We start from the raw sequence: 12,486 nt of genomic DNA, 5'->3' as shown, positions 1-12,486 counted from the left end.
AGGTGCAGCGCTTCAGGAGGGCAGTGTGATAGTTCCACAAGAGGTAAAGGGTGGGGTTGCCATATGATCCTGAAACCCCATTGCTAGGCATATACCTGGAAAAACTAAGAGTGGGAACATGAATTGGCATTTGCACACTGGTGTTTATGGTGGCAGTGTTCTCGATTTGCAGTGGATGGAGGTGGGCTAAGGGTACAACAACAGGAATGGAAGGGGGAACTGTGGTATATACATACAATGAACTACTGGGTGGATAAAAAAAGGAGTGAAATTTTGAGACACGAAACTACGTGAATAAACCTTAAGGATAGTATGTTGAATGAAATGTCAGCAAAAAACAAAACAAAACAAAACAGTATCATGTCTCACTCAGTGAACTAACTATAATACAGAAATTCAGAGAACTGAAGTCAAGAGCGTGGTTATCAGGTTACGGCCTATTGTAAAGGGTCCTATATTGTAAACTCTTACAGCAGTCACATCTATTCTGGAGGTGTATTTTTAAATTATGAGATACTGAGCTATTTGTGTGTAACCTGGTCATTCCCTGAAACTTTGGGTATTTATGTGACACCTGAGACTCAGAGTTAGAGCTCTGAAGCTATGAAAGTCAGCATCACCCCACCCAGCAAATGTTAAAACCATTTAAAAATGATCCGACTTCGACTAGAGATATGAACGAATCTGATCCGGATAGGACTAAGGTAAATCAGAATACAGGGTAAAGGATGATATGGTCCATTTTTTAAAACTTCAATTGCTTTTTGAGGCCAAAGGAAGAGATGTTTACTTGGTGCAAAATTTATATTCTGCGTAGTGCATTTCCTAATTTAATTTGTATGGTCAGTTTAGGTGAACTCCATAATTACATGGAATGTCGAATAGGGCAGATCTCGTTGGTTTGTCCAGGTTAGTGTGATGTCCCAGCCCATCCCAGAGTGATTCTGGCAGTGAATAAAAGGTGTTTGCAGACTCCCTTTGGGGGATGGGGAGAAAGGAGGAAACGTTCTACTTCCCCATCTGGGGAATCCTTCGATATTCTCATAAGCAGTGGGGACAAACCATTCAATAGGCTGAGCCTTCAATCTTGGAGTTCACCCCTATGAAACTTCTTCCTGCAAAAGAGAAGCTAGGCCTGCTTATGATTGTGCTTAAGAGTCATCCCCAGAGAACTTCTTTTGTTGCTCAGATGTGGCCTTTCTCACTAAGCCTACTGGGCAGATGAACTCATTGCCCTCCCTCCTGACCCCCAGGGGTGTAAATTTCCCTGGTAATGTGGGACAGGACTCCTGGTGATGAGCTGGGATCAGCATCATGGGATTGAGAAAGTTCTTCACCAAAAGGGGGAAGAGAGAAATGAAATAAAGTTTCAGGGGCTGAGTGATTTCAAATAGAGTCAAGTGGTTATCCTGGAGATTATTCTTATACATTATATAGATATCTTTTTTAGTTTGTGGTATATTGGAGTGGCTAGAGGGAAGTACCTGAAACTGCTGAACTGTGTTCCAGGAGCCTTGATTCTAGAAGATGACTGTATAATAATAGAGCTTTAACAATGTGACCTTGTGACTGTGAAAACCTTGCATCTGATGCTCCCCTTATCTAGGGTATGGACAGATGAGTAAAAAAATAAGGATAAAATAATAATAACAATGGGGGCAGGAGATAAGAGGTAAAAAAATATAAAATGGATAGACTGAGACATTAGTGGTCAAAGAAGGGAGGGGCAAAAGGTAGGCTATGTATGAGTTATCTCTTTTTACTTTTTTTTCTGGAGTGATACAAATGTTCTAAAAAAGATCATAGTGATGAGTACACAACTATGTGATGATATTGTGAGCCACTGATTGCATGCTTTGCATGGACTGTTTGTGTGTGATGATATCTCAATAAAAATATTGTTAAGAAATTAGAAAAAAATAGTCAAAGGCAGGATCTAGGGTCACTAATCCCCATGTCCTTAAGGAGAGCTCTAAGAATATCAGTCAGAAGGGATCAGTGGTGGAGAGTCAGGGCCGGGGTATGGGGAGTGCTGGGGGCGGTAGGAGTGGCCTGGAGGAAGAGCAATAAAAATTAAAAAAAAAAAGGTACATTCTGTGTCAATAACTAATTTGCACCTGTTTATGAATTAAGGAAGCTAGAAGAAACCATCAAAGCTTGTTATTGTTGCTTTGCTTTTTAAAAACCAAATTGGTGAGACATCTGGAAGATGGAAAGTTATATTTTTTATTTGTGGGTTTTTCACCACTGTAATATGGCTACTGATATGAGGCATATTTTTCTTTTTCTTTACTTCATCAGTTATTATCAGGATGGTGAAAAATAAATAGTGAAATAGCATCATTTATATATCTTGTTCAGATTTTATGGATCTTTAGCATGAAAAAATACATAAAACAACCAAAACATCTGCTTTTTTGGTGGAAATAGGAGACATATGGCATTGAATTGAATCTATGTCCTTTCATAGCTTTTGATTTTTATCCACATGGTTCATCTGATAAATGACTTTGCTTTTTATGTTAGGGAAATAAAAGATAAAAATAAATCTGTCATGTCTGCACATAATTCTGACTAAATAATATCCTAATAAATCTTAATATGGTTTTAAAACCAACTTAACAGTAATTCAGGAAAATCAAATACTGCTAAAAATACTGGGCTTCCTACTAAGATTAGTCTGTAAAACATATTACCAAATGGAATTAATGTTTAAAATCCTGTATTCAATAAAGCAAAATATGATCTTCTTAACAAATTTGGGAAAGTTCTACACAGAACTAAAATAAACTGTGGGTTTAAATTTATAGATTTATAAGTATGTCTTTAATATTAAACAGCAATGTAATTAATTTGCAACTATTATAATTCTTTGCAATTAATTACATTGGGTATAAAAAGTACATATAATTCCCTCTTCTGAGTCACCCTGAAACAAAGATAATAACTTATCACACCTTACAACCTCATGCAAATATACTCCCATCACATTTTTCTCATCATGACACTATGAAAATGAGTGTGAAATATCATTTGATAATAGCATGCAATTTATTTTAATGCATTCTAATTACCTTTTAAATCCATTTTACAGAAGAACTACATGCTGCTGTTCATTGTAGCAAATCAGAGGACTATTACAGATGTAAGTTCTCTCTGAATAATTATTTAACTTTTACGGTAATAAAGTAAGGACAGTGGGCGCACCATGTATAAAATGAGACACCCATCACAAGTGTTGACAATTAAGAGCACAAGAAATATGAGTAATGGAGCCTAAAAGAGCCTAAGTACTCAATAATAATTATCACATATAGCTACCTGTTTTAAAAAATGGATTTACCTTTGGTGACCCAGTTGGGCTGCCACAGGGAGACCGAACTATCCCCTTCTGAATTAGATCCAGGCGGGGAGGCACTGGTGGCAGGCTCAGATGTGGGGTCTGCAGAGGGTCCTGATGCGGTTTTCTTCTCTGTGCAAGGGGGGATGACCCTGGTGAGGTGACGGGTGAATTCTGCCTGTCAGTGCACTAGAAGAGAAAATGAGAAGGATGCTGCTTTTTAATTAACAGAAACGTATGTAAAACATATGCCTTTCAGGTATTAAGAAAGACGGGTAGTTTTGAGAAGGGGTCCACCATCGAACATCCTTAAACAAACTCAGCACACTCTGACCAATCCATGGAAAGGGGTCACGCTGTCCCTCAAGGGCAGTATTATGTAAAGAATAAATTTAGGTTTCTCCTTACTTACTACAGAAAGGGCCAGGGAAAAATGAATAGCCAAAGCACAGTTTGAAAATAATCAAACCCAGATTTCTATAAGAAATCTGTCTACATTTTATGTAGAAACCAGAAACAGAATAAACTACATTGAAGGAAACACAGCCCAGTGTAGTAATGCACATGGTTCCTGGTTAATCTATATTATGATATCTTCTTACAGTTTTGATTTATAGTACATTCTAAAACTTCAAAACCACTTGTTTCATATAAAATAGGCATCTGTGCATAGTCTATTTTCCTACAAACCAATTAAATCAGAAAGGGCCTAAAAATAACTTAGTGTATCTAAAACAAATGTAAGCCCGTTACTTTTTTCTTAGCCTTTACATGGAAAAGAAAATCTCAAACTAAATGTTTTCCTTTAAAAAACAGTAAACTAAATCCAGGAGTCTGCACCTCTAGAATAAAACTGGCAAAATTTCTATGCTACTCCATGTTTTCCATCTTGTCTGATATGTAAAATAGTATCAAAAAGCCAAATAATAAATACTATGATTTGCACATATATAACATTTCCTACTTTAGAAATTTTTGTCTATTGTGGCATAATCTGATCACCTCTTGGTGTAAAAACATACTAGTTAGCCAGGTAGTCTTAACAGGATAAACAATATTCTGTCCTGAAATATCAGGCAATTTCCTTTTCAAAGCTAAGTTACTGGCTCTATGGAAATTTAGACTTATACTGTGCTACATTAATCTACCATGCCCTGATGGTCATTTGTTTCCTAATCCAAGTATTTATGAAGTGTTGTGAGCTTGTTGTTAAGCTGTATTTCTCCTAACATTATTCATACATTTAAGAATAGTTGATAACATCACCTGCTAATTTAATCTGAAATCCAGCAGCATGCAGAAAGACTCAGCCACTGTCTTTATCTGACTGAGACACATCTGTGTGCACATCCACAGGGTTATATTATACAGACTACTTTTCCTTTAATTAAAGTTCACACTTCATTCAGATTTCCTTAGTTTTTTCTCAACGTCCTCTTTCTGTTCCAGGATACCTTCCAAGGTACTACCTTACATAATTACCAGGTCTCCTTAGGTTCATCTTGGTTGTGACAGTTTCTCAGACTTTCCTTATTTTCCATGACCTTGACAGTTTTGAAAACTGGTACGGTGTTTTGCAGGCGCTCTTCTAAAGGCATTTGTCTTAATTCCTCATGATCGGACTGGGGTTATGGAGTTTGGCAGGGAGACCACAGAAGTAAAGTGCCATGTTAATGACACCGTATCAAGGGTGTGTCCTATCAACACAATCTATCACTGCTGATGCTGATTTGACCACCTGGTTGAGGTAATGACTGTCACATTTATTTAATATAAAGTTACTGACTTCCTCTCCCCTTTCTGATACAGTTCTTTTGCAGGAAGTGTGCAGCCCACACTTACAGAGTGGGGAGTTATTTTCTCTCTTTGTAAAAGCTTTTTAAGAATAAAAATGAGAGGTTAACAGAAGCTTTTAGACCATATCGCAGATAAAATACAAGCGATATACCCAAATACTGCCATGATTTTTCTCTCTGAACCAGTACCAACTAAGTTAAAATAGGTCAATAAAATTATAGGTGAGTTTAAATGAAAATTTTAAGAACCTTTCCTTTTTAGCAATTTTATGATTCTTCCTATCTCTTAGCTTCTGAAAAGATAAAAATATTTTCAGTCATTACTAAATCGAAGGAGAAAAGTAGAAATACTATAGTCATAACTCATTTCCAAGCAGCCATGATTCTTAACAAAGTAGCAATCCTACCTGGCAATCTTATCTACAAGTCATGGGGCATCACAACATCACAAATGTGAATCTTCACGGAACAAAACATATAAAAAATTATCATAAAGGGAACAGAAAAATTTTCTAAAGTAAAGCTATGTGCATCACAGAATTGTAACATTTCAGGTGAGAGGACATTTAATTCTCTACAATTCCCATCAGGATAAATGACATTTTTTGGAAGTAGCAAAACTGTTAACTGATAAAAAAATGCTTTGTTAATTTGGCTACTATTTTTTATAAAGAAGAGTCAGTAAGCAAAATTATTCCCAGTTTCTAGCACAAATACCTTTTATTATAAACACTGAATGCAGACACTTAATTCATTGAGCCATTTCCAGAGAAAATTCTGTGCTGATCTTCCAGAACTATCTTCCTACACCCCGCCCCCCATTACCACTCACCTGAAACAGGAAAACAGAATTGTGACATGGCTAACTTGACTTCTGCTTTAGACTGGATTAATTAACTAGCATTTAAGTACTTAAATTCCTACTATATTTAAATAATGGGATGAATTCTATTTGAAATAGGTGCAGGGCTAGACCGATGTTGAAACAGTAGACCTAAATTCGGGACAGACATCTAAACAACTTGTGTGGCACAGTAATAACCCTGAGCTTTTATATATATAATATAATTTCAGACAAACAGACTGTGCAGCCTTCTGAAAGTCCCTGGAAGCAGATCTTAGCACAATTCATATTGTGTTCTCAAAGGTCATTATGTACTGTTCTGAAGAGCTAATTTATTTTGAAGCACTGTAGTATCTGTAAATTGGCTTAGTCAGAATGAATTTATGGAGGGTATACTGATACATGAAGGAAAAAAAAATGTTCTATCTTTATTAATCAGGCAACTAAGTTCACCATAATTAATCATTTTCCTGGGTTCTCTTAAATTATAGTAAAATTCTCATGTAAGAGCAGATAATTTAACAATGCTTTTGATAGTAATACATTATTTGCTGAATCTTCTGCTATTTTCTACACACAATTCTGCAATTAGGGTCTTTGCATTAACTTTTATTGCTGGTAAAAGTCAATCACTAACTATGCACATTTGTAAATATTATTAGTAGATGGTTTTCAAATTAAAAGTCACTTTTAAATTATTTGATCCAGTCACAAATTATATTTTTCTTTCTCATTTAGAAATCAAGGGGAAAAAGAAACCTAACATAAGCATTTACACTTGGCTAAGCATTAAGTTATGAGAACTTAAAAATTCATGACATCAAAATGTATAAGATATTCTTAAGGAAAAAACAGAAAGTTCACCCTTTCTTTCTAAAAAACAAAAAGGAACAAAATAAATTGACTCAATGAAGACTATTTCTCCTTTAAACTACAACACTTCTTTGCATTTTTATTGGCCTTTTAAAGGGCTTGGAATTCTAGGGTAACAGAATTTCCCCAAGTATAGGTAGTCATCATGTAAAAGTGCTGCAAAGGGACGTGGCAACTCATCTTTAATCTACCAATTTATATGAATCCCTAAAATGACTGTTATAAGACATTTCCTTCAAATCTGCTCTCAGCCTTCTTCCACCGTTCCTATTCCCAAGCCATGTAACTTTCTCTGCTTTTGAACTACTGACAAAGGGAATTGTTGCAGGGAGGGAAGAAGGACAAAAAAAAGCAAACAAAAACAAAACAGCGTCAGAGTTGCAAACTTGTCAGTTAATAAATTCCACTGTAAGAGCCAACTCATTTCTGGAATATTGCATTTTGTCAGCTTTAGCAAACTCAAACAATGCTGTTCTTAATTTTTCTCTAATAGAAAGTAGTATCATAAAGAACTCTTTGATTATATATATTTTACTTTAAGGAGAGAATCACAGAATATTTTGAGACTAGGGACTCTTAACTGGGCCAAAGTATATGTACATACTTAAGACTTTTCTGCTGTCCAGAAAGGTATCTCCAACATATTCTTCCACCAGCCATGTATAATGGCTACCACTTCACACACCTCACAAGCATTAAGTATTGTTTAGTTTTCATTTTTGCTTTGTTACTTTGTTACTTGACTGGCATTTCAATGGTCCACTTTCAATTTGCATTTCTTTGATGAATAATTTTTTAAAAACTTGCAGTATTTATTGGCCATGTACATTTCTTCTTTTTGTTGCTAGCTTTTATGTTCTGTCCCCTTATTAAACATACCCTTCCTCACCTCCCTGATTTGAATGAACCATGTATCAGTATAACTAACCTTTATCCTTTATAATTATTATAAATACTTTACCCTAGTAATTTTCTTTAAAAATACAGATTACCTCTCTGCTTTTCCAGTTTTGCCCTTCTAATGAGTAAGTAGTTAACTAAATAAAACCTAGCTAACTAAATAATAAAGACATATTAAGAGATTCTCAAAAGAACATTTCCTTTTTACAATTGCCTCAAATGAATTCCTTTCTTTCTTACTTCATATTTATCTGCCTATTAAGTTAGCATTGAAAACATCAAGGGAAGCTACGGAAAAATTAACTAGAAAAGTACAGGAAGAAGTACACAACTAGAAAAGTACAGGAAGAAGTACATGGACAGAGAATTAACTGTACATAATTTATTGTACAATATCCCAAATCACTTAAGTAGAGGTAACTGTAAATTTTGGGAAGAAGGGAACAATCTTTTCAAGTAACAGTATAGCTAATTAGTTTAATTCTATCCTCTATTTTGACATCAGGCAAGTCCCACTCTTTTCTAGTATTGCACTTGCTTTCAGAACAGTAGAGCAAGTGATTTTTTTGTTTGGTTTTCATTTCATCTCTTTTCAAAATAGAAAGGCTGGGACTGCCTTAATTCATGCCATTATTATCACACCAGCATAATATATCTCACTAACTTATCTAAAATTCTTTAATACTGGTAGCTGATGAGTACATCTTTTACAAACTGGAATCCTGCAGCTTAAGGAATTTAAAAATCACATTTTGATTCTTTTATGTCTATATATGCACCAATTTTTCCCAATTCCTTGCTTTCTGATGTTAATAAATGCTCTTCTTTATTTCTCTGACAAAATTTACAGAATTCTTTAGTACTCAGAATAGGATGTTAACGGATATCATAACAAATAAGGAAATCCACATTTGCAATTTTAACAGACAATATTGACAGAAAAAGCCCAAGAAGTAAAGTAGTCAAAAACCTTTCTCAGCATGCTCAGCAACTATCAATAGTAATCAGGGACTCACTTTATTTTAGTCACTTTTCATTTTATCCACACTTTTTCATGACTGATTTTATAAAAGCTTTAATAAGACCCATTATTAAGAATATGGCAAAACATCTGATAGTATACTTTCAGCCCAGCCAGACTATTATAGAAACAGGACAAGAGAAAAACCTCTCCAATTATGAAGATTAGAGTTCTGACAATCTCAGAGATAATCAAAGTCGATTTTATAATACTTCTAAGAAGATTTCTGCTTAATGAATTTTCATATCTGAATAAGGTAGCTACTGGTAATATAAAAAGGACAGTGGAAACGGCTCTGCTATTTCTAAATGCATAAAATTTAATGAAGGATATTGATAAAACTTTCATCACATAAAATACAATATTCTAAGAATATTTTCCTTGCTACAAACTATTCTTTTCTCATATTAATTGTAGATACAACAAAATAAAGAAGATTTAAACTAACAGCCTACATAGAATATTATTCAGAAAGTACACTACAGAAATATTTACACATATACGTACATGGTATATAATGTAACTGCACATGGCTCTTGTGTTATATATTTTAGAGTACCTGTACCGTTGCTCCCTTTCAGACAATAAGTAACAGGTTATATGAGGAGTGTTAGATGCAATCTTTTCCTGCCCATCCTATGCCACACTTGCAGAAGCCTCAACCACGAACAATTCTGCGAGAAGTACAGAATCTAATGGAAGAGTCCTCTAACTAGGGGTGGGGGAGGCAGGGATTCTTTTGAATTTCTTTCCATAGGAAAATAGTACAGATATTAGATTTATATGTAAAATGAGGTTCACTATTTTAAAGGCTGAATTATGTGTTCTTTCCTCTAGTAACTTCTGAAACATTTTAAATCCTATAAATTATAAACAATTAAGATAAGGAAAACTGCTAGAAATTTATATAATGAGAAAAATCGATTGAGGCAATTGAACAATATGGGCAGTAGAATAAGAGTTGACTTCTCTTTGAGGTTTGACAGGGAACAGTTAACAAATTGCTAATAGGGTCCAGGTTAAATTAGAACAAACAGCATCACACATAGGAATAACCTGGGGGCACTGCTCTATTCTAATGATAAACACTGTTAACTACATTTAGCAGAGATCCTATGTCTTGCTGAAATACCTCTTATGAGAAGTACTGTATCTCCTAGCCTATGATCAGCTTCAAACTTCTTGGAAGTTTCATATTTTACATTAAACATTTGTGTGTAATTTGTACTTTGAACCAAATATGTGTGATTTTAATTTAATTCCTGGTTTCCCCCCTCTACATTCAACCTGCCCTTAAATCTTAAACTTCAAGAAATGTGCCATGTTGATTACACTGACTTCTTATACTCACTGCCTTCACACAACTGCATAACCAATTTTGAGGAGGCAGGGAAGAGTAACAAATCTTTCAGAAATATTTCCATAAAAATGGCTGAGAAACAAGAACATTCTGCGGATTAAAGGAATAAACTTCAGTCACTGAAAAATACCCTCATGTGAAACCCTTTATTGCTCTCCGAATATCAGGTAAAGTTGGTTTGAACAATAAGCAATTACAACTTCACCCTACCTTAGAGACAACTTAATAATTTCAGCTTATACAGAAAATAAGACCACTGTTAGTTCACTTAAATTATTTAACCCTTAGAACAGTATTTTAGCTGACATTTTGGAAAGTTTGATTTTTTCCTGAATTCCAAATTTAAAAGAGGTTTAGTAGCGAATTATTTTAATATAATCCATACAAGCAAATTATAAAAGTAGAGATATTAAATATATGTTAAAGAAATACAACCGTTTATCAAATGCAGTTTAATTTCTAATACTTCCTATAAAAATGACAGATCACAATAATCATCTATCCAGAAACTTATTCCAGAATGGAAACCAACACAATGCACCAAAGATTTATAGGCTGTACTTGCTTCTGTAAAAATTAGCATTAGCAAATACTTTTAAATTATGAAAGAATTTTATAAAACTCATTCTATTTGTCCATCATGCTTCTATTTATAAATTCTAGTCACTGGATATCACCATGATGACAGGAATAGACAAACAGCCAGTGTTCTATTTTATGATGAAAGAATTACTAGTTTACAGATTACAATATGCTTAAGAGAGGAAGAAATAATTTTACAAAATAGTTATCACCCACTCATAAAAAAGAAGAAAGATGAGAAGAGTATTTGAAATGGTAGTTAAAAGAAAACTGAATCATTCTCCCGGACAATGACTGACAGCCACTCTTATGACTGAGAGAATGAAATGTTCTAAAAATAAATCAATAAAGGAATAAACAAGCCAACAGAATTGTCAGACAAAGAGAAAGAGAAAGAGAGTTACAGAGAAAGGAAGAAAGGAAAAAATTCAGGTAGAAGAGCTATTGTGCCAAAATGACCATGCAATATTTGTTTATAACCACAGCTCATAAAACTGAATTAGATAAAACTTATAATTTGATAAATATATATTGTAATACATATTTAGTCTTCAGAATGGATTGAGGATAAAAAATGAGTAAGATCAGGTCATTGCTCTCAAGGAATATGTATGCATTCATGTGCATTTATTAATTCATTTAATAAACATTTACTTAAGTGTGCTGGTTTGAAAGGACGTATGTACCCTAGAAAAACCATGTTTTAATCCTAATCCCATTTTATAAATCCAGCCATTTCTTCTAATCCCTATTCAGTACTGTATGTTTGAATCTGTAATTAGATCATCTCCCTGGAAATGTGACTCAATCAAGAGTGGCTGTTAAACTGGATTAGGTGGAGATGTGTCTCCACCCACTTGGGTGGGTCTTGATTAGTTTACTGGAATCCTATTTTGGAGAAAGCTGGGGATTCAGAGAGAGCAGAATGACACAGCCACGAGAAGTACAGAGTCTACCAGCCAGTGACCTTTGGAAATGAAGAAGGAAAATGCCTCCCGGGGAGTTTCATGAAAGGAAGCCAGGAGAGAAAGCTAACAGATGATGCAGTGTTTGCCACATGACTTTCCAGATGACAGAGAAATCCTGACCATGTTCGCCATGTGCCTTTTCACTTCAGAGAGAAACCCTGTACTTCCTCGGCCTTCTTGAACCAAGGTATCTTTCCCTGGATGCCTTAGATTGGACATTTCTATAGACTTGCTTTAATTGGGACATTTTATATAGCCTTAGAACTGTAAACTAGCAACTTATTAAATTCCCCTTTTGAAAAGTCATTCCGTTCCTGTATATTGCATTCTGGCAGCTAGCAATCTAGAACACTAAGTGCGTTTAGGAACCAGGTACAAAAAGATACATAAGGCATTGCCATTGGCTTTAAGAATCAACAGTCAAGTGAAGAAGACAGTCCTCTAAATATAACATAACAATTAAGCCTAACTCCTGCAATAGAAGTACATGTATGTAGAGTGCTACATGAACACAAAGCCATAGCAATAGTTTTCTCAGTTATTTAGAAAGCATCAATGTTTCTATCTGACACAATTTAAATTTATTGAAAGTTGGGCAGCAGAGATTTATGAAATATAACATTTAGTGTGCTTGATTCACTAGAGGCAGATCAGTGCACAAAAAGACTAATTTAAATATGATTCCTCAATATAAAAATGAATAATTACAAGTTCTTTACATTTTCAATATCCAAATGCTACAGGAAAGTACAGAAATAGCACTGACACTGTCAAAGTTTTATTAAATGACTTTTATGATTGC

The 12,486-nt window shown here is 34.6% G+C and overlaps 1 protein-coding gene across 6 annotated transcripts in view; it reads right to left on the bottom strand.

Moving 5' to 3' along the window:
* The window catches only part of CBLB (Cbl proto-oncogene B), a 200,278-nt gene that overhangs the window by 52,528 nt on the left and 135,264 nt on the right, over window positions 1-12,486 (bottom strand). For all 6 annotated transcript variants that reach the window (XM_077118496.1, XM_077118499.1, XM_077118501.1 and 3 more), the window contains one exon: window positions 3,344-3,529. In XM_077118496.1, the coding sequence (XP_076974611.1) occupies window positions 3,344-3,529 (186 nt within the window). The remainder of the gene's footprint in view (window positions 1-3,343; window positions 3,530-12,486) is intronic.

This window comes from Tamandua tetradactyla, chromosome 10, assembly GCF_023851605.1.
Source record: "Tamandua tetradactyla isolate mTamTet1 chromosome 10, mTamTet1.pri, whole genome shotgun sequence".
In the NCBI taxonomy this organism is placed as follows: domain Eukaryota; kingdom Metazoa; phylum Chordata; class Mammalia; order Pilosa; family Myrmecophagidae; genus Tamandua; species Tamandua tetradactyla.
The sequence above is the reverse complement of the archived record's forward strand: the minus strand, read 5'-3'. Positions and strand labels throughout refer to the sequence as shown.